General features: G+C 31.3%; 1 protein-coding gene across 1 annotated transcript in view; it reads right to left on the bottom strand.

Annotated features, from left to right (window-relative positions):
• Positions 1-23,779, bottom strand: part of LOC127728964 (mucin-4-like) — a 96,134-nt gene that overhangs the window by 5,788 nt on the left and 66,567 nt on the right. The window contains exons 34-46 of the mRNA XM_052236543.1: positions 21,341-21,469; positions 19,675-20,715; positions 19,041-19,067; positions 17,481-17,717; positions 16,215-16,238; positions 12,556-12,591; positions 11,379-11,488; positions 10,500-10,570; positions 7,275-7,465; positions 4,836-4,941; positions 2,877-2,893; positions 2,060-2,195; positions 376-539 (exon numbers count right to left, since the gene is read on the bottom strand). Coding sequence (XP_052092503.1) covers positions 376-539; positions 2,060-2,195; positions 2,877-2,893; positions 4,836-4,941; positions 7,275-7,465; positions 10,500-10,570; positions 11,379-11,488; positions 12,556-12,591; positions 16,215-16,238; positions 17,481-17,717; positions 19,041-19,067; positions 19,675-20,715; positions 21,341-21,469 — 2,289 coding nt within the window. The remainder of the gene's footprint in view (positions 1-375; positions 540-2,059; positions 2,196-2,876; positions 2,894-4,835; positions 4,942-7,274; positions 7,466-10,499; positions 10,571-11,378; positions 11,489-12,555; positions 12,592-16,214; positions 16,239-17,480; positions 17,718-19,040; positions 19,068-19,674; positions 20,716-21,340; positions 21,470-23,779) is intronic.

Below are 23,779 nucleotides of genomic sequence, written 5' to 3'. Positions count from 1 at the left end.
GCATGTACACAATAATCATATATATTTTTAACCATATACATGTATATATTTTTTGAGAGATCAGGAGATGAAAATAAATTGTTGGCTACTGTGATCTTTAAGTATACATGGGGTAACTGGTTACTTGCTGATGTAACTGGAAAAGTTCATGTTATAATTAGTATTATATTTATAAAAAGCCTCATAAACTTTCAATTGAATTTAGCTCATAATTCATTAGTACATTCCACCATTGCTGAATGCTGAAATATGACATAATCTTAACCTTTTAAAAATCTGATTTGCAAATTACGCTTGAACTCAATTATTTGAATTATTTTTGAGATCATTATTTGCTTTATTTGAAATATCTTCTAATGCATTGACTTAATTTACCATAGGGATCTTTTCCCCTAAACATCTCATTATCATATGCTCCTCCTGAATCTAGAGACTCGTCATCCCAGCGACCATGGAATGCACCATCTGCAGGGCGATTCCAGCTATTGAATCGACCAGGTATAGCACCAGTGAAAAATCCCTCATGAGCAGGCATTGTTCTGTGGAAAAATAAATATAAATGACATTACTTTAGTAATATATTGTATATATATTCCATATAACATGGGTGTTGATGTCTTTATTTTCTATAATTTTACATATCTTAGTTAAATTCAATGTTAAATTTGATTGATTTTACTATTTTTTACTATGCATTCATGGTTGCATGTGATTAAAATTTATACCCTATTTTCACACAATATGACAATTTGTCAAAACAATAAATGGTATTGGTTTTAGTCATTACAACAACACAGTTCATGTAAAATTAAATAAAATATATATGTGCATTTCAGTTACATTGTTTACTTATTTTGTATTTGTCACAACCTTATTATTTAAAATTCCATAAGACAGGCTAATATTCAGGTTCTATATACGGTACCATTGCTACGATATAGGAATCAGTCAAATGTTCAAAATAAAATTGTTTCCCGATCTTTACATATCTTAATGGGTGAAGTGAACCAACATCCTGAAGAGGTCGACGTGTGGTAGCGGTAAAGTTAGGGTGGATACCTAGTGGTATTCAATAGTTGTCTTTCTATAGGTATACAAATTATAAAAAATAAAGACATCAACACCCATGTTATACCGAAATCTTTCGGTATAACATGGGTGTTGATGTCTTTATTTTCTATAATTTTACATATCTTAGTTTTTATTCAATTTTTAACTATTTTTTTCTATGCATTCATGTACACGTATACCTAACGACAAAATTATTTTCATTTACCTGTGTTTAAAGTAATTGCAAATGGCTGATATTTTTGTTCAAGCATATTGTTTTTCTTAAATTGTTTAACATTTCACAGCGGTATAACATGTTACTTTTATTATTCTTCCCTTAGTTTATTTACTTTGTATTTACGTTGTATCATAGATCAAATTTATTTGTTCAGTGTATGTTCACTGGTGTTAATATGTCTTTTTATTGAGTTAAGCCATTTCAATTGATATTTAATAGTGTGTCTTTCTATGTTGTGATGTTACACTATTGTTTCAGATCAGGGTGAAGGTTTGGTATCATTAAAACGTTTAAACCCGCTGTAATTGTTTGCACCTGTCCTAAGTCAGGAATCTGATGTTCAGTAGTTGTCATTTGTTGATGTGATTCATGAGTGTTTCTCGTTTCTCGTTTTTTATATAGATTAGACCGTTGATTTTCCCGTTTGAATGGTTTTACAATAGTAGTTTTTGGGGCCGTTTATAGCTTGCTGTTCAGTGTGAGCCAAGGCTCTGTGTTGAAGACCGTACTTTGACCTATAATGGTTTACTTTTATAAATTTTGACTTGGATTGAGAGTTGTCTCATTGGCACTCATACCACATCTTCTTATATCTATGGTTGCATGTGATTAAAATTTATACCCTATTTTCACACAATATGACAATTTGTCAAAACAATAAATGGTATTGGTTTTAGTCATTACAAAAACACAGTTCATATAAAATGCAAATCTATATACCTACTGTATTATACAACATAAGTAATTTTCATAGTTCTATTATAATCTCACCTGTCTAAATCATCATCTTCTAATGATTTATTATTATGACGTTTACTGTTATATACACATAGGACTATGATTAATGCTAGGACGATGAAAAACAAAGGAATTCCAACGCCAAGGCCTACTATCAGTGGGAAATTATCTGAAATTAAATAGTAACATTCAATTAATCATGAAAAAATAATATGTTAGGTGAACAAATTTAAATTGTATAATAAAATGATAAGGCATTATATTTAACTATAAAAAACAATGTATGAAAAACTTATCAGCATATACTTTCGTTTTTTATTTGCTGTTCATCAATTGCCAAACAAGTACACATAAAGTGAGCTATGAAATTAATTGTGGAAAAACAGATTTAACCAAACACTTTAATAAAAGATCAGTTTTTCATGATTTAATTGAAATTGTAATTAAAAGATTATTTGAACTGAAAGATTCATTTCTTCAGAACTTTTTTAAAAATGCATGTCACTGTCAAGATGCAGACTATAAGGTAAATAATATTATAACTGTTTTCTCTTTCTTCATATGTCTATCTGGTATCCATATGATAAATGACTTTTAAATGCCACCTTATATCTTATAATTCTCTCTCTTATTTTATACATGTATAAGCTTGCTGAGTGTGATACAATTTTTCTTTTGGTCACTCTTGATCTAGCAGTTTAGTGTTTGTGCTTTTAATTTTCAGTATCAAAATAATCTGGAGAGAATTTCCAATTTTTAGCAGTTTCTATACTTTTATTGGCAGCTACTTTATATTCTGTTCTGAAGTTCTAAATTGTTTGTATGTATGATTCTTCTTTATAAAACTTACCTTTACTCTCAAGTGGCCTAAAAACAAAAAAAGACATGTTTAATACTTCTTTAAAAGAGTATATGTTTGTAAAACAACATTATAACTTATCAAAGATTCCAGGCTTTGAACTAGTCTATGAATCACAGAATGCATTTATATTTAGAATTCTTGATGAAACAGGAAAAAGAAATTACTAATTGTTAAAATTAATCAGTTTAGAAGTGTAATGTAAAGCATAGCTTTAGGAAATATTTATCATTATAAAGAGTAGAATGATTTCCTCTTAACTAGTTTATCTGCTTGATATCTACAATGGAACTCTCTACCATCATTTGGTCTTAGTTCTTCTGTTAGTCTGATCTCCCAGTGAAACCTAATTCAAAATTTAATAAAATGGTGCTGGGCGCAGCTTGATACGACCGCAGAGGTCGAACCCTGAACAGTTGGGGCAAGTATGGACACAACATTCAAGCTTGATACAGCACTGAATTTGGATTGTGATTAAATATTTGACACAGCATAGGTTTCTGACACAGAATGAATGTGGTCTAAGAACTTTAAAAAATTTAATTTACCTATTCAAACCATATCATTATTACTTGCTTTTATATATAAATCAGAAATAACCAATTTAAAATGGAAAATTTAAAGAAAAAAAAGGAAAAAAAATCCCCCCTCAAAATTTTTGAACCCCCTTATGATTCATCACCCCCAAACTCAATCCCAGCCTTCCCTTTGTGGTATGGTACCTTGCAGTACAATTTCAGAGAGATCCATACACTAGAACACAAGTTATTGTCTGGAAACTAGAAAAATGCTTGTTTTTTTAACCCTTTTTGGCCCCAAATTCCTAAACGTTTAGGGCAATTACCCCCAAACTCAATTCCAGCTTTCCCTTTGTGATATGGAACCTTGTAGTACAATTTCATTAAGATCCATACACTTACACACAAGTTATTGTCCTGAAACTAGAAAAATGCTTGTTTTTTTGCCCCTTTTGGCCCCTAATTCCTAAAATTTTGAGGCAATTAACCCCAAAATCAATTCCAGCCTTCCCTTTGTGGTATGGTACCTTGCAGTACAATTTCAGAGAGATCCATACACTTGAACACAAGTTATTGTCTGGAAACTAGAAAAATGCTTATTTTTGGCCCCTTTTTGGCCCCTTATTTCTATACGTTTTGGGCAATTACCCCCAAACTCAATTTAAGCTTTCCCTTTGTGATATGGAACCTTATAGTACAATTTCAGAAAGATCCATACACTTACACCCAAGTTATTGTCATGAAACTAGAAAAATGCTTGTTTTTTGCCCCTTTTTTTGCCCCTAATTCCTAAAATTTGGAGGCAATTACCCCCAAAATCAATCCCAGCATTCCCTTTGTGATATGGAACCTTGTGGTACAATGTCAGAGAGATACATACACTAACACACAAGTTATGTCTGGAAGTTACAAAAATGCTTATTTTTGGCCCCTTTTTGGCCCCTAATTCCTTAACTGTTGGTACCATAACCCCCAAAATCAATCCCAACCTTCCTTTTGTGGTATTGAACCTTATGGTAAAATTTCATAGAGATCCATTCACTTAAACTAAAGTTAGAGTGCGAAAACCAATGTGTCTTCGGACGACGACGACGATGACGCCAACGTCATACCAATACACGATTGCAAAATTTTTTTGCGGTCGTATAAAAAAAACCAGATCCAAATCAGATGTTAAAAATTCAAATTGAAAAATAACTTTAGATTTTTTCACATAGATATAAGAAGATGTGGTATGAGTGCCAATGAGACAACTCTCCATCCAAGTCACAATTTGTAAAAGTAAACCATTATAGGTCAAAGTACAGCCTTCAACACGGAGCCTTGTGCATATTTAGTTAATACTTTTTTATTTCATTTTAGTACCATTAGAATAAAAAACAAGTTTTTTATTGATATGAAATTGAGATTTTAAAATTATTAGTATACTTACACGCAATATGGTACGCCATTACTATCCACAGAACATTCCTGATTTGTTGGACATGTTTGCAATGTGTTGAATGTAACACAAATAGTTGTAGATTTTGTAACTGTAGCTGTAAGATAAATTTCAAAGTATTGATATATTATTATCAAAGCAAATAAAACAAACATACTTTCAGTTTTAATTTATGTTGACATAAAGTTTGTTATCACGCAGATCTAAATTGTATTTAAACAAAAAAACTATGAATGTAGCAAATATTATATTAATTCATATAAAATGCATATAAATAGCAGTTTTATAAAACCATGCGATAAAATTTTTAAGTGTTAAAACATGTGGTAAGCATTGGTAATTTTCTAATCTCTAATCTATGTATTAGTTGAACTAAGTATTAAGAACAATTATTTTGTCTAATACTAGTAAATATAAATAGAATTTCAAATCATATTGCCTTAATTTCTATATAATTCTATTAATATTGATATTAGGAAAATAAAGGAAGAATTAATATTATTATCTTATCCAAAAGAATTATTGATTGTTGATTGCTTAGCCTAGAAGAAAAGAAGACAAGAGGCTTATGAGAGCCTGATATCGCTCACCTGTAATTTCAGTTTCAGGCATTTGACTTATTTGTAGATCTTACTTTGCTGAACAATTTTGTCATTTACACTTTCTCGCTTTCTATAATAATATTAAAAAATGTTACATAACCCAAAACTGTAAAATTTCCTAAAAATTAACTATTTCTGGACAGTAACCCAACAATAAGTTGTATTATTGTTCTAAATATTACTTGACAGGTAGATCTAAACCTGTTTAACACTTTCACCTATGTCAGTTTTGCTCTTACTGCTTTAGCTTTTGAGATGAAAGCCAAAAACTTCATTTGACCCCTTTGTTCTATTTTTAGGAACTGCCGCCATGTTTTTGATCATGTTGACTTATTTGTAGATCTTACTTAGCTGAACATTTATTGCCATTTATACTTTCGCTCTATCTATTATAATATTAAAGAAAATAACCGTAAACAGTAAAATTTAATAAAAATAAACTATTTCCAACAGTAACCTAACAATGGGTTGTCGAACTTGTCTGAAAATTTCATAACAGAAAGATCATGACCCATTTATCACTTAAACTCCCTTTCACTTTTGCTCTAACTGCTGTAGTTTTTAAGATATAAGCCAAAAACTGCTTTTGTCCCCTATGTTCTATTTTTAGCCATTGCAGCCATGTTTGTTGATGGATCAAAACTTCGGATATATTTATAAACTAGATACCCTAAGGAACATTCAGTTAAAATTTGGAAGTATTTGGCCAAGTAGTTTCACAGAAGAAGATTTTTGAAAAAGTAATAGACTTGCACAAAAAAATGTAAAAAATAAACATTTCAAGGGCAATAACTCCTTAAGGGGTCAATTGACTATTTTGATAATTTGACTTATTTGAAGATCCTACTTAGCTGAATTTTTTTGCCATTTACACTTTCTCTCTATCTTTTATAATATTAAAGATAATAACCAAAAACAGTAAAATTTCATAAAAATAAACTATTTCGGACAGTAACCCTACAATGGGTGGTCCAAAAGATAGATCTAGACTTATTCATCACTTTAACTCCATGTCACTTTTGCTCTAAATGCTATAGTTTTTGAGATAAAAGCCAAAAACTGCATTTGACACCTATGTTCTATTTTTAGCCATGGCGGCCATGTTTGTTAATAGATCAAAACTTCGGATACAATTTATAAACCAGTTACCCTAAGGAACATTCAGTTAAAGTTTAGAAGTATTAGGCCCAGTAGTTTCTGAGGAGAAGATTTTTAAATGTTAGCAAACATGATGAACAAATTGTGTAAAATTGTCTTTAAAGGGCAATAACTCCTTAAGGGGTCAATTGAAAATTTTGGTCATATTAACTTTTTTGTAGATCTTACTTTGCTGAACATTTTTGCAGTTTACAGTTTATCTTTATCTTCATAAATATTCAAGATAATAACCAAAAACTGTAAAATTTCCTTAAAATTACCCATTTAGTGGCAGCAACCCAACAATGGGTTGTTCGATTCGTCTGAAAATTTCAGGGCTGATAGATATTGACCTATAGAACATTTATGCACCTGTCGGATTTGCTCTAAATGCTTTAGTTTTTGAGATATAAGCCAAAAACTGCATTTGACACCTATGTTCTATTTTTAGCCATGGTGGCCATGTTTGTTAATAGATCAAAACTTCGGATACAATTTATAAACCAGTTACCCTAAGGAACATTCAGTTAAAGTTTGAAGGTATTTGGCCTAGTAGTTTCAGAGGAGAAGATTCTTGAAATAGTTAACGACGACAGACGACAGACAAAGACGGACGCCAAGTGATGGCATAAACTCACAATGGGCCCTTTGGGCCCAGGTGACCTAAAAAGTAGTATGGGTAATGAAGTACCGTTATTTCCTCCTGCTGTATAAATGGCAGCATTAGTGGCACCAGCTGTAACCGGAGTAGTTTGACCTGCACCAAATGTCAGTTGATCACCACCATTTACAAGATTATTAGTGGCAGCAGCAACCTGATTTTGAGCAGTTGTAGTTGTTGAATTCATTATGACTGCATGATTCACAACTAAACTTCCCTTGCTGAAAAAAATTATAAAATGTTCTTAAAGCTTAAAAATTTCAACAACCTATATCTCTTGTTATATCTTTATTGTTCTACATAATTATCTCACCATGCATGATGTAAAAAATATAACTTGAACTGTTACCAACACAGAAAAACAAACATGATGTATCATTTCTGAAACAAAAAGTTTATTTCATGAACATGATGTACTATGAAAAGTTTATTTCATGAACATGATGTACTATAAAAAGTTTATTTCATGTACATGATGTACTATGAAAAGTTTATTTCATATACATGTACTATGAATTTTAAAAAAATAAATGTGGATAGTGTCCACATGTGGACACAGATGATGCCCCCGCTTGCATATCATATAGTTATAAAGGGACATAACTGAAGAACAGTAAAAGTGACACTACCCAAATTTGAACTTGATCTGAGTTTTGTGTGTAAGTCTCATTAACATTTGGTTGAAGCTAACTTAAGTAGAGAACAGAAACTAAAAATTCCGCAATTTTTCTATTTATAAAGGGGCATAACTCAATAATGGTTAAAGTGACACTACCCAAATTCAACTTGATCTGTGTTTTATCAGTGGAAGTCAAAATTAAACATTGCATTGTATATAGCATTGATTGTAGTTGATTCAACTATAATCATGGACAAAGGAAGATAACTCCAATTTTAAAAATAACTTGATATTTAGAAGAAAAAATAAAAATTTTGCAATTTTTTCCATTTATAAAGGGCACAACTCTAGAACGGTTTAAGTGACGCCACCAAAATTCAAACTTGATCTGTAATTTGTGGTAATAAGCATTGTTTATAAGTTTCATAACATTTGGTTGAGGCAAACTTAAGTTAGAGAACAGAAACTAAAAATTTTGCAATTTTTCCATTTATAAAGGGGCATAACTCTAGGACGGTTAAAGTGACGCCACCAAAATTCAAACTTGATCTGTGTTTTGTGATAATAAGCATTGTATATAAGTTTCATCATAACATTTGGTTGAGGCAAACTTAAGTTAGAGGACGGAAACAACTAAAAATTTTGCAATTTTTCCATTTATAAAGGGGCATAACTCAGACAGTTAAAGTGACGCCACCAAAATTCAGACTTGATCTGTGTTTTGTGGTAATAAGCCTTGTGTATAAGTTTCTTAACATTTGGTTGAGGCAAACTTAAGTAAGAGAACGGAAACTAAAAATTTTGCAATTTTTCCATTTATAAAGGAGCATAACTCTAGAACAGTTAAAGTGAAGCCACCAAAATTCAAACTTGATCTGTGTTTTGTGGTAATAAGCCTTGTGTATAAGTTTCATAACATTTGGTTGAGGCAAACTTAAGTTAGAGAACGGAAACTAAAAATTTTGCAATTTTTCCATTTATAAAGGGGCATAACTCTAGAACGGTTTAAGTGACGCCACCAAAATTCAAACTTGATCTGTGTTTTGTGGTAATAAGCATTGTGTATAAGTTTCATAACATTTGGTTGAGGCAAACTCAAGTTAGAGAACGGAAACCAATTTTGGGACGTACGTACGTACATACAGACGGACAAGGGTAAAACTTAATGCCCCCACCGCTATGGCGGGGGCATAAATATCCTTTTTACAAGCTAGGATCTACAACTAAAATGTTATAATAACCCTTATAACTATTTTGTTATCTACTTAAAGAGAAGACTACTACAGCATTAATCTAAATAAATTATGAATTTCTATACTACTAGTATTAGTATTTTAAAAATAAACAAAGAAAATGAGAATACAATAAGAAATTTTTATATTCAGTCAAACATGGAATATATTCATTGAGATCATGAAGACCTGAGCAGAATTCTTTATTTATCTTCTTTACCAACAGGGTTCACACTCTTTTAGTAGCAAAAAATTCCAGATGTATCCATTATTTGACCTTTGACAGGAACAGCTGTAAATAAATTTCCTTTCTTACAAATCCCTTTAAAGACTTAAAACGATATTATAAAGGGAAATAACATGATTTTGACCATATAATTGAAATCAAAGGGTTGTTCCAGGATTTTAGCCATTTTCATAAAATTCACAATACACCAACAAACTGAAATGAAATGCCAGGCTATTACCTGCTCCAAATAAGGGTAGAAACCATGTTTCAAAGATGGAATTAAAAACGTATTTGATTCCAAGTCTCTGCTGTAGTGGTGTGGTTAGGTTCTCCTGCATGTTAATTTTAAAACCACCGGATCTGATGGTGGACTGGCGTGGTTGATGAGGAAAACCCTACCATGTGGTCCAGATATGGGATCCTCATTGAGGTGACAGATTGAAACTGGGCACCTTACGGCCTAAGGCAAAACCACAAGGTCTCTGAGGAGGTTTGGCCCCTAGATGCAAGGCATGCTAGGCCCACCGGTGAGTGGAAATGCCCTGGTACCTGCAAACCAAACCCCAAGCTATGGGTAAACAGCCGCACTGCCTTGTGGGTGACCTTGGCAGGTCAAAAGCTATTAGAGACAACCCAGAAAGAAACAGGACAGATGCAATATGCTAGCATAGTAATGCAATCATCTACAGAAAGGAATACTCCGAGAGAAAACCCGGCCAACCAGAGTAGAGGTTTGACATTGGGCTAACAACCCAACTGTGTAAAAAAAGGCTTGTTACAGAAACAAGAAACACTGAAGTCAGGGTGGAGGCCTTATGCAACTTCTGGCACGGAAAGAATTAAAGTTAAGGTAAGGAAAGATGTATTCGACTTGTTCTTGTACTCATCTGAACAGACTTTATCAAAACAACAAGAAAAAAGAACAAAAATCAAAATATACAAAGACAGTAAGTTTGTCCTCTTCATAGAGGGTCCTTCTTATTTCTTAAATAATGCTACGTGATAAATGAAGACACAGGGATTTTTCACAAACATGATAACTTCAGAATTCCTATTGGCATTTAATTTTCATATATTGTGATTTATAAAGACATTAGTATTGGTAACCGTTCTCATTAGACTATTTACAAATTAATCGAAAAGGAAATAGAAAGTATAGGTGAAACATCTCTTACCTTATTTTATACAAAACTACTTTAATGAAATTGTCTTTTGTTGCAGCTGAAGAATTGTAGTAAGTAGTCAGCTGAAAAATAAAAAATGATCTCTTAAAATGTTTTCACAAACTGAAACGGGTTCATTATGCTTCAATCACATTAAGATATTCTAATTTAAATTCATATTAATTGTTGTAATCAATGTTTATTCTATTTCTCCTTAGAAATGTATACTTACTCTTATGTTTTGGTATCATGTGTCATGACAGTAAATTGAAGGTCATCAAAATGTTCACTACCATAATTTACCAGTGTGTTTATGTGACTAATATTATTTTTCACATTGAATTTTTTTATGATTTTGATTCTGAATTGTGTAAAGATAATTTCAAATTATTTTCAATTATTTGAAGAGTATTTACGTGTAACATGTACATTTGTATAGTGAAATGTAGACACTGCATATGTCATTGAAACATACAAATGAAACTGATTGTCACAGAAGATCTAAGTGTAATCAGATTTATGAGGTTAATGTTGCTATGGCTTCTAAGACCACTGGTTTTTGGACGGATTCTTGTTGTTCAATTTTTAGACACAGAGCTGGTTTGTAGACTTTTATTTGTTCCATCATCTTTTTTACACTTGGTCAAGGTGTAGTCTTCTTTGAGTTATGATTCCCCTTACCGTTTTGAATTGTTCTTTTTTGATATTACAAAGGTGTAAAAGATCCCATTTTCCAATTAACTAAACAAAAATGTCTTTTCCAAGTCAGTTTTTAAAGCAGGTTGAAAACTATAATAAATCATAATGAGCAATCTCTCATATAATTATTATTCAATTAGGTTCTGTTGGACCAAATAAGACATTCATTGGCTAAATTGCTTATGAACTTACCACTAACAAAGTCTCATTAAATAATTGTTGATAGTACTCAGTATTTTCATTGGATAAATTTCCAGTTGGCTCTACATCTATTGTCAGGACTATATCTACTTTTAATTCACCTGTAAAAAAAAAGAATTACAAATATCAAAATATTAAAATAAAATATTATTAGTTATTTGGTATAATAGGAAACTTTTCACCTTTCAAATATGTACATTTTTTTTCAAATTATGATAATGAAAGGCAAAATGACACAATATTCCTTTGCTTCTGTGTAGTTCAGATTCTTAATGCTGACATCAGAGGATACTATAGGAACACTTTAAATGCCACAGACTGTGAGAGACAAAGACCAAAACATTGCTGATGTATTATTGGCTTCCAAGTCAATAAGGGCTATTCCAGAAAAAAACAATATAGAGGATTGGAAGGCACTTTTTATTAAAGCCCATCACCCATACAGTTGCATTTTACTTTGCATACATAAACACACTTGGACTCATTGACCAGTACATCATCATCGTGGTTGGCGGGCTGCCCAGCTGACCAATCTGGCCCTGAAAACAGCCATTGTGAAGACAGTAATACTTCAAACCAAACAACAATAGTAAACAAATGAAAATCTATCTACGTAAAACCAAAATGGCCACCTTTTTTCAGCTTAATGACAACAACAAAATATTTAAATGCTCACCATTTGCCTTTAGGCAAGGAGCCAACCGTGCAAGGGCTTATTACAGCCAGTCAAGATCGTTAAAAACTACCAAGTAATAGTACAAAAGTGTACAAATAAGCAGGAATTAGAAAACCAAAAGGAGGCTTAAATCTTATTTTTACAAAGGGGAAAGATGCTATATAACATCACATATTGTATGATATTCCTCAGATCATTAAAGCTTTTTTTAAATGAGAATTAATAAACTAGTGATTACATACATCAAACAAAACTCATGCATTCCATCTTATAACAATTTTAGATTTTCTTTTTAAACTGAAAATTATTTGATATGATAGAGTGCCACTACTTATAGGTTTCATAACAAGTGAGAATTGGATATCGCTTGATATCAACTCCGAGTTATTCAATTTCAATATAATAATAAACGAGCCATCGGCGAGTATATTATTACTATTTGAATTAAATCAAAATACTTTGTAGAAAATGTATAATAAAAAAAAAACTTACCAGATACAGGTGTATATGTTGTTGTTGGAACACTCACTGAAATAGAATATAACAAAATTAGTACTCCTTTAAAAAATCTTCAAAGACAAAAATCTCATTTTGGAGATTTATAAGCTAAAACTTAAACATGAGTGCACACACTGAAATGTCTTGTCTGCGTAATTGTCTTTGATTGAATTTACATTTTAAAAAAAACGGTATTTATATAGTAAAACAAAAACTTAAAATTATAACAATGATCCATGAAACGGAGGTCAACAGGCTGAATAAACCATGTAAGAAAGACATGTAGACTTTACTGTCATTATATACACCAAATACAGTTAAGCTGTTATAAATAGTATACAGATCTAATCACCAAAACTAATGGATGACCAATGATCCATGGAAATGAGGTTGAGGTCAAAAAAATATTGCAGGATGGACATGAACACCATGCAATCATTCCAAAATCAAATATAGCTGACCTTTTGCTAACAGTGTCTAAAAAAAGAACCTAATCACAAAAACTTAATGTTGACTAATGAATTTTAAAAATGATGTCGGGTAAATCCTGTTTGACATACATGTATACCTTGCAATGATTCCAAATACCAAATTCATTTGTCCTTTTACTCATAACTGCTTAAAGTCAATGGATAACTAGTGGCTCTCAAGAGCCTATGTCGCTCACCTGTATTTACTGTGGTTTTGGAAATCATGTAAAATAAGGTTAAAATCATAATAAATAGTATTAGATACCCCGATAATGATTGAGACCAAGTTTGGTTTAATTTGACCCAGAAGTTAAATTAAGAGCAGGTAATCCCATTGTAGTCTTACAATAGTTAATGAAGACCCCTTATCATTATTTAAATTAGTTTTCAAGTTGTGACCATTTGAAATAGTTCTTTTACAATTTTCCCATAGACTTCTATAGCAAACCCCTATGTTCTATTTTTAGCCATGGTGGTCATCTTGGTTGATGGGCGGGGTCATCGGATAATTTTTTTTAACAAGATACCCTAAGGATGATTTAGGCCAAGTTTACTTTAATATGGCCCAGTAGTTTCAGAGGAGAAGATTGTTGTAAAAGATTACAAAAATTTACTTTAAAGGGCAATAACTCCTTATGGGGTCAATTGACAATTTTGGTCATGCTGACTTATTTGTAGATCTTACTTTGCTGAACAATTTTGCTGTTCATAGTTTATCTCTATCTATTATAATATTCAAGATAATAACCAAAATCTGCAAAATTTCCATAAAATTACCAATTCAGGGGCAGCAACCCAACAACAGGTTGTCTGATGCATCTGAAAATATCAGAACAGATAGGTCTTGACCTGATGAACATTTTTACCCTTTAGTCAGATTTGCTCTTAATGCTTTAGTTTCAGAGATATAAGCCAAAAACTGCATTTGACCCCTATGTTCTATTTTTAGCTATGGCGGCCATCTTGGTTAATGGGCGTGGTCATCGGATACACTTTTAAACAAGTTACCCTAAGTATGATTTAGGCTAAGTTTGGTTTTATTTGGACCAGTAGTTTCAGAGGAGAAGATTTTTGTAAAAGTTAACGGACGACGACGACGGATAACGGACGCCAAGTGATGAGAAAAGCTCACTTGGCCCTTTTAGGCCAGGTGAGCTAAAAAACTAGTTTATTAAGCAGTCCCTGAACCATAAAAATGAGACCAAGGACAACAGACAAATGCTAGATGAGAACTTCGGAATATTAGGCATCTGTATGTAAAATATAAAATTCTTCTACCTTCTGAAATATAGAGCTTACAACGGCGCATGAAATTAGCACATCTTTGTCTCATATTCTGCTCCATTCTTCAAAAGTGAGACAAGAACCTAACCTAGTTCCTATTCAATTAAATCATTTTAGCACGTATCATAGGCAATTCAAAAGTCCTGCAAGCAAAACATAGCGGCAAAGCAATTGTGAACAGTGATTTGTTTAGTTACCTTTATATGCAGCTCAAGCACTATCAAAGTAACAATCCTGTAAATTGACTTACATGTGGATTTTAACAGCTAAAATATAGCTTTAGTAAAGCTCAAAACTGATATAATATCATTTAGCTTTACCATTTATCATATAGCTTAACATTAAGCAGCTTTGCAATAATCCTTATCAATACAGTAGAGAATCTAAAAATTCGATTTTGTTTGTTTTTAAGTTATTTACCAGGATATGATCTAAATAGTTGATGAAATCTTAGAAAGAAGTGTACAAGAATAAATGATTGAAAATTGAAAATGAACAGAAGTCCATTGGTTTCATTTTTCATTATTTCTCACAGTTCTTTACTTTTAAACTGATTCATATTGTAGTAAATGAGTGATGGTGAATTACTAATGTGTGTATAGTGCACACATTATGATATAAAGATCAGTATACATTATAATTGTAGTAAAATGATTGGTGGTGAATTACATAAGTGGGTATAATGTGCACACAATATAAGAGCAGTATGCAATAATGTAATATATATAACACTAGTCCAGCTCTGGCCTCAGTGACTTATTTTCATATTTTATTTTTTCTGTTGTCACTGTCAGTGACATCAGTGACAACAGAAAAAATAAAAAATGAAAATAAGTCACTGAGGCCAGGGTTGGACTAATATAACAGTAGCTATATTTACATATAATCAAGATTAAAATGGAAGTGATTTACAAAATCCTCTTCCATGAGTATACCATATCATAAATAAAAAAATAACTGAGTAGACATATAATTACTTGTGCAAATATTCCAATTCCATGGCTATTAACAGCATTAAACATTTTTGTTTTTACCAAGTCTTTGGGCGCTATACAATCTGTTTGATATTTATTATGGTTATATAAAATGTTGGATATTGGAATTAAGAATAGCCAGGTGGAATGACAGTAATGAGTATTTTTAGTAAATTTAGAGTTCATTCACTCAAAGTGATCAATGGATAAATGAGAAATTATGATTTAACACAAAATTTTGTTTAGAAAACTACTGAATATATTTTTTATCAACTTTCAAGAAAATGATATATGTGTAGCGAATTATTCACACTGTATAAACACTGTTAAAACTTAGTTATTTCAACTTCACTACTATTAATTATTAAAGTTAAAGTCAGCACATTCCTGAGTCTAAATTTATTGAAAAAAACAAATCAAAATTGAATTAATTCTTTTAAATAATTACGACAAAATGGTATGTATTTATGGTTCTAAATGAGTCTAAAACCCTTTTATTCATATCTTGTTAAATCAAATATGCAAAAAAAGTCACAAGACTGTCTGAAAAAAAAAAACTATAAAAGATTTTTTCAAAAATAATAACAACAGATTGAAAAAGGCAACAAGTACCAAAACAACATGCATTTGGGAATGCTAAAATTCTATATTCATAAATGATAAAATGAACAAGCTGTTCCATCTTGTCGTATTATGAATGAACCAAATATGGATATAATTAGAACAAACATATTTGTTTTTACCATTCAAGAAAAACTTTCTAAAGACACATGTAAGAATTAAACAAAGAAAGTGTTACTAGAATTCCAGAACCAAAAGTCTTTACCAATTTAAATCCATATTATTAAGTGCAAACACAGTTATACAAAGATACAGAATACAATGTTATTGAGAGGATGTGGGGAGTGCATACTAGGGATTTTACCTGTAGTTTTGGCAGCATTAGTGGCTATAAGTAAAACAAAAATCATATCATAAATATCAAAAACCTTTTATTATAGCTAATTACAAACAACATATAATTACAAATATTAAAAATGATTTTGAAATGTCAGTACATACAAATGTATAAAAATGATAAATATATATATTTTTATCACAATTACTTATGGTACATAACGAGAAAAGCCTACATTGTAACTTAATTGATTGTGAATTTTCAAACTATTCCCTTTATCAGCATCATTTTCCAGAAGGATTTCTATGTCTGTAAATTAAAAATTTTCTAAATAAATTACAATTTTCAAGTACAACAGTATGTGACAGAGCATCCAAAAGCATAATCCACATCTGTACTTATTCAAAACTAACAAAGTGATGCCCTCGCACTCCACTCTGAAGTAACTGTATTATAACAAAGTCAATGTAGGACTTTCTTTGAGATATTATTGTGTCTGGGAGACACAAATGAAGCCCTCACAGATGCAAAGTGTTATTTTAAAAAATTGAGTACATAGGTCTATGGTTCACTGTAGGAGGAGTTATGCGGAAACTATATGCACCTCTTATGCAAGTAAATACTGCAAAAAATGACAAAGTTCAACTATCTCCCAAAAGAGCAAATATTAATAAAAATCAAAACCCTGACCACATGCACACCTTCAATATATGTACAAACAGCCAGCAAAGTGAAAACTTCCTAGCATTCAAACTGTAGGAGAAGTTATCTGGAATAGCTATGCACTTCTTATGTAAGTATATACTCCAAAAATAACAAAGTTCAACTATCTCCCAAAAGAGCAAAGATCAATAAAAATCAAAACCCTGACCACATGCACACCTTCAATATATGTACAAACAGCCAGCAAAATGAAAACTTCCTTGCATTCAAACTGTAGGAGGAGTTATCTGGAATAGCTATATACCCATAATAGGACGGACGGACATAAGGACAGACGGACAGGGGTAAAACAATATGCCCCCCAACTTTCAGTAGCGGGGGCTTAAACATTTAACAGCCAATTTTAGGCAGTTATATATAGTACATATATTAAAAGATGTAAAATGCATCAGACAAAAAAGAATTAAAAAAAATTCATAAGGACTTTTTCATCAAATTTATCTCTTTAAAGATCTTATTGTCATTCCATTGCAATTTTCATATGAAAAGAAATTAAAATGTTTTTTTGATTTTTTTAAAGAAAAAAACTGTAGCTTTTTTTTGAAAATTTGAACTTCAATTCTTGGATACCTTCTGTAGTTGTGGCATCTTTGGTTGTTGCTCCTTGTGTTGTTGCTTTTTCAGTTGTTGTTTCTTGTATTGTTGCTTTTTCAGTTGTCACACTTTTTGTTGTGACAACCTTGGTGGTTGCTTCCGGAGTTGTTGTCTTCAGTGTGGTAACCTCTTGAGTTGTCACCTCTTGTGTTGTGGTAGCTTTTTTTGTTGTAGCTTCTTGTGTAGTGATTCCTTCAGTTGTGGTTTCTAGAGCTTATGTAGCAAAAAAGAATCTTTATAAATTCAAGCATTACATAATGTAAATAATGTTTTTATGAAGTGTAACAAACCTGTTTGTACCTAGAACAACATTGCATTTGTAAAACTTTTCCACTTCCTTCAGCAGATCATTGGATCTTCTTTTGTGTGTCACATTAACACTTTACAAAAATCGTTATCCATACTGCAGCAAAATTTTCAAAATGATACAAAGCGTATAAATAGAACTTACCAATATGCTGTCTTAACAGTATCAACAAAAATAATAAAAATCATAATATGAGAATACGTTTAACAACATAATGTTTGTAATATATAAATGACAAGCTAAATATTTTATCAATTTTGGCTCTGACAAAATTCCAAGAGAAATATTGGAAAGCTAATTGTGCAGATGTTTTCTTTCTTTTCTATCTGAAGTATAATGTTCTTTTAATGATCATTTAAACAACTATTTGTAGACATTGTTCATGTTTCTGTCCATGTACTACTCAATTTATTTGCAGGACTCATCATCTAAACAAGGATAAGTATTCCGCTGAATGTTATAGTAAAACATTTTACAAATAAAATAGCAAGCTAAATTAAATCATTAATTTCTTCTTTTTCTTTTTGAAAGATTAGATAACTCAGATACTGAACAATCATATAACTCCTAACTGACAATACCAAACAATATTCTATAAACACAAAAAGTACAAGCAATCTAAATTTGAATTTCAGAAGGAGGGAAAACACACAATTATAAGTTTGGGAATTGTAGGGTAATACTGTACTGTATACATACACACACCAGATTTAACAATTCCAAGACAATGATGAAGAAAGATGAAAGGAAAAGGTGAAATGATGTTTTAAGTATGAAATAAAAGTTCAGTAGACATCATCTTTAGATGACCCCCTTTCCATGAAGAGAAAAAAAACAATAAAAGACATTGAAAGAAAAATGCATTTTCTGGTCAAAGATAATTGCTATATTTTTTTTTCTCTCAAAAAATACTATTTCTGTAAGGACCCTTCAAAATGTTTATCTTTATAAGATAATTATCAATGAAAATATGATAAAAAGCAAAGATATCTTGTTCTTTAATTTACCATTATTATACGTTTTTTGTGTATGTTGTTTAATTATGATTCACATCAACAAAACCTGTATCTATTGATAATTTTTTATTGAAATTACGAAAATAAAGAAAAAATAGTAAACATTGAGTCAGTCACAGGGAAAGATTGTTTACACGAAAAATACTAAGATAAGATTTTGTGCAAACTTATAAGGCAAGGTAATGTGTAGGTTGATTAGGGAAGATTTTTTACCTGTAGAATGGACTGTTGATGATGTGGCTACAATGACAGGTATGTATACACAAGTTATGACAAAATCTTTCTAAACATATAAATATCTTATACATGTTATATACTTTTAAAAAATGTTGAAAGAGACTAAAACATAAAATGCAAAATTAACTTAAAGTGATGTGAAACTTATCTTAACCAACATAAATATCATAAATTGTGGCATAAAAAAGTTCAAAGCACATTGTCCTTTATTCAGTACAAATTAAGTGTAAAACATGAAACAGTAACCTAATTTCATAACAGAATCTTCCATAAAATGAAATCTGTTACAAACTTTGCATGAAATTAGAAACAGCTGGTATTGGCAATTGAGGAAATTCTTTCTTCCTTAAAGTAAGAGTTGAATGACTACGGAAAAGTTTCATTTTAAAGCTGTTAATGATAGAAACTTAGCTATTATTTTTGATAGGTGATTGAGCTCTTGAGATATATCCAAATATATAAACAGGGAAATATCAAGAAGAACTACCATTAAAATCTGAATTTGAAAGGCCTCTAAGGTTGAATTTAGAGAGAAACTAACAGTAGAAATTTGAATTCAGCAAATCACCAATAATCAATAAAAAGAGGAGAGCAGAGAGTGCTCAAGTACCTTCACTACTGGAGATATCAACTGTGGATATTTCTTGTGTTGTCACTCTAGAATCCTCAGTCGTCTGTGTACCAGACAGCATAGCTGTTGTGGTTTTAGTGTCTTGTGTGGCCATACTACTTTCTGTACTGGTTTCTGAACCTTGTGGATCAGTGATGTGAGTGGCAGTGGGACTTTCTGTGGTGGTTTCAGTACCTTGTACTACAGTGTTTGTTGTACTAGGGGCACTGTCTGTTGTTGTTTTAGTATTATTGATCGCCATGCCACTTTCGGTACTAGTTCCAGATCCTTGTGTTGTCATGTCTTGTGTTCCTGTGACACTGTTTGTGGTGGCTTCAGTATTATTAATGACTGTGACACTGTTTGTGGTGGCTTCAGTATTATCAATGACTGTGACACTGTCTGTGGTGGCTTTAGTATTATAAATGACTGTGACACTGTCTGTGGTGGCTTCAGTATTATCAATGACTGTGACACTGTCTGTTGTGGCTTCAGTATTATCAATGACTGTGACACTGTCTGTGGTGGCTTCAGTATTACTAATGACTGTGACACTTCCTGTACTTGTTCCAGATCTTTGAGTTGCAGTGACACTGTCTGATGTGATCTCTATACTCTGTGTGGATAAATCACTTTTTGTTGTGATTTCAGTGGGTTGTATGGTTGTGACACCTTGTGTTGCTGTGTTTTGTGTGGAAGTACCACTGCCTGGTGTAGTTTCGCTTTGACTAGTGGCTAGATAGCTTTCTGTGGTAGTTGCAGAGGTTTGTGTTGCTGTGTCTTCTGTGGATGCCTTGCCACTTATTGTTGTGCCAGTATTCTCTGTGACAGTCAAACTTTCTGTCGAAGTTTCGGTATCATATTTTGTTGTATCACTTTCTGTACTGGTTATTGTGTTGGATAAATTTTGTGTTGAAGTGTCTTGTGTGACAGTGACAACAACCATGGTGGTTTCAGTAGTTGGTTCAACTCTTCCTGTTGTTTGAGTAGTTCCAGATGTAGTTACAGCTTCAGTTGTAATAGCTAGATATGTTGTGAATTATTTAAATCATTAAAAAAATAAGTAATTAGACTAACAATGTATCGAGACTTGAATGTTTAATATTACAAATATATGTCTAAATCTCTACATTACAGAGTGCTTAAAAATCATTACCTCGAAATTTTAATGTAGCTTCTTAATACATGTTTAGAATATCTCAATTAAAACTATTCTAACAACTTAAATGTCAGTACAAATACATTCCTGGTAAGTGGTAATATAGGACTTATTATACCACTACTTCCCAAAAAAGTGGAAAACTAACAAAAGCAAAATAAAGAAGTACAGTTTATAAATCAAATGCTTATTAAGCAAAATAAGATGTGCCTTTGCAGCATTTTACAAGATAAACTAGTATAAACATCACAGAGAAAGTGAAAATCAAGTGTAGTTTTGAGGCCAATCTTTTCAGCAAAATTATGAATGCTTTTGCTTTAGCTGTATATATAACATAAAAAAAAAAATTTATTTTGACAAACTTTTATTTCATGTAGTATATGTAAAAAATAAAATATTTCACAAACAACTCGATAAGCAAATTTTCCAATTTAAAAGATTCTGAGACTAAAAAAAAAATCTAAATGGTACAAAAATGAATACAATTAATTCTTAATATATACTAACCTGTGCAATTCAGATCGCCTTGATCAGTATACCCTGTGTCACAAACACAAATATAACTGCCATCTGTGTCAACACAGGAAGAATTCTCTGTACAGTTATACAAAGCACTATTTCCACATTCATTAACGTCTACAAGAGTACAAATTTAATGTATTTTACAGTTTCCAATACAAAATGATTCACTTAAAAGTAACTAGAAATGAAGGTAAAACTTATATGCCTGAGTAAAATTAAATACTGTAAATTCAGAAATTATTGTGAGGTTTTTATTAATGCGTATAATTTGACTAGGAGAGGATCGCAATAATAAGAACTAGCATTCTGATATCTGATACATAATATCTGTATGCAGATTTTCCTGAAATCACAATAATTAATTTAACATTTTTGTCCATTCTTCAAAAATTGCAATAATAAATGCACGCAATAATTTCTTCGGCTTTTAACGTTGTATCATCAATTTCAAACATATAATAGATAATAATTAATAACTCTTATTATTACATAATATGAATTCACCCTCAGTAAGAAGGTGGTTATTACCAAGTTTTTGTAAAATTTTGAAACTATACAAATGTCAAATTAATAGCAAAATGAAGTAAATAAATATCTTTAATAAGAACACCCTTGGTATTTTCTGCAACACTGATATTTTTAAGTAGAGACCATTATAAGCTATGTTGAATGTCATAAAAAAGGTTATCTTCATAAGACTGGAAAAAATATTCACATACAATGTATAAAATTAGTTACTAAAAGGAGATGTATTCCTTATTTCCAGACTTCCTTAAATTTACAGGCTCTGAAGAGCCTGTGTCGCTTACCTGCATCTTCAACAATTTCCACTTTTTTTGTAAAAATCACCATTAAAGGGGAATAACAGTATTAAGAATTACCTGACAATTTCAGCCATGTTGATGTATTTGTGGATAATTTATCTTTTTTTAAAGTTTCTATTTATCTATTATAGTTTTCAAGAAAATAGACAAAAAACACAAAACAAATGGTAAAAACTATCATTAAAGGGCAATAACTCCAATAAGGAGTCAATTGAAGATTTCGATCATGTTGGCTTATTTGTAGATCTTGTCTTGCTGATCATTTTTTGCTTTTTAGAGTTTCTATCTATCTATTATAGTTTTCAAGACAATAGAAAAAAATGAAAAATTTGGAAAATCGTCACTAAAGGGCAATAACTTCAATAAAGAGTCAACCAACGACTTTGGTCGTATTGGTCGTCTAACTTATTTATAGATATTGTCTTGCTGATCATTTTTTGCTATTTAAAATTTCTATCTATCTATTGTAGTTTTCATGATAATAAGCAAAAACGCAAAAAATTGGGAAAAATCTTCATTAAAGGGCAATAACTTTAACAAGGTATCCACAAATAATTTCGATCATGCTGACTTATTTGTAAATCTTGTCTTGCTGATCATTTTTGTTGTTTAAAGTTTCTTTCCATCTATTATAATTTTCAACATAATGAGCAAAACTGAAACTAGAGGCTCTCAAGAGCCTGTGTCGCTCACCTGTATTAACTGATGCTTTGGAAATCATGTAAAATAAGGTTAAAATCATAATTAATAGTATTAGATATTAGATATTATAATGATATCTAAGATAATAACAAAAAATTGCAAAATTTTTGTAAAATTACTAACTCAGGGGCAGCAACCCAACAACGGGCTGTCGGATTCATCTGAAAATTTCAGGGCAGATAATTCTAAATCTGATGAACATTTTTGCCATCTGTCAGATTTTCTCTAAATGCTTTAGTTTCAGAGATATAAACCAAAAACTGCATTTTACCCCTATGTTCTATTTTTAACCAAGTCAGCCATGATGGTTGAAAGGCAGGGTCATCAGACAATTTTTTTTAACTAGATTATGATTATGGCCTAGTATGGTTAAATTTGTCTCAGTAGTTTCAAAGAAGAAGATTTTTGTAAAAGATTACAAAAATTTACGAAAAATTGTTAAAAATTGACTATAAAGGGCAATAACACCTAAAAGGGTAGACTGACAATTTTGGTCATGATGACTTATTTGTAGATCTTACTTTGCTGAACATTATGGTTGTTTACAGTTTATCTCTATCTATAATAATATTCAAGATAATAACCAAAAACTGCAAAATTTCTGTAAAATTACCAATTCAGTGGCAGCAACCCAACAACCGGTTGTCAGATTTGTCTGAAAATTTCAGGGCAGATAGATCTTGACCTGATAATCACTTTTACCCTTGTCAGATTTACTCTAAATGCTTTGGTTTCAGAGATATAAACCAAAACCTGCATTTTACCCCTATGTTCTATTTTTAACCAAGTCAGCCATCTTGGTTGGTTGGCGGGGTCATTGGACAAATTTTTTAAACTAGATACCCTAATAATGATTATGGCCAAGTATGGTTAAATTTGTCTCAGTAGTTTCAAAGAA

Source organism: Mytilus californianus, unplaced genomic scaffold, assembly GCF_021869535.1.
Source record: "Mytilus californianus isolate M0D057914Y unplaced genomic scaffold, xbMytCali1.0.p SCAF_2, whole genome shotgun sequence".
Classification (NCBI taxonomy): domain Eukaryota; kingdom Metazoa; phylum Mollusca; class Bivalvia; order Mytilida; family Mytilidae; genus Mytilus; species Mytilus californianus.
Note: the sequence above shows the minus strand (reverse complement) of the source record. Positions and strands in the feature narration are given on the sequence as shown.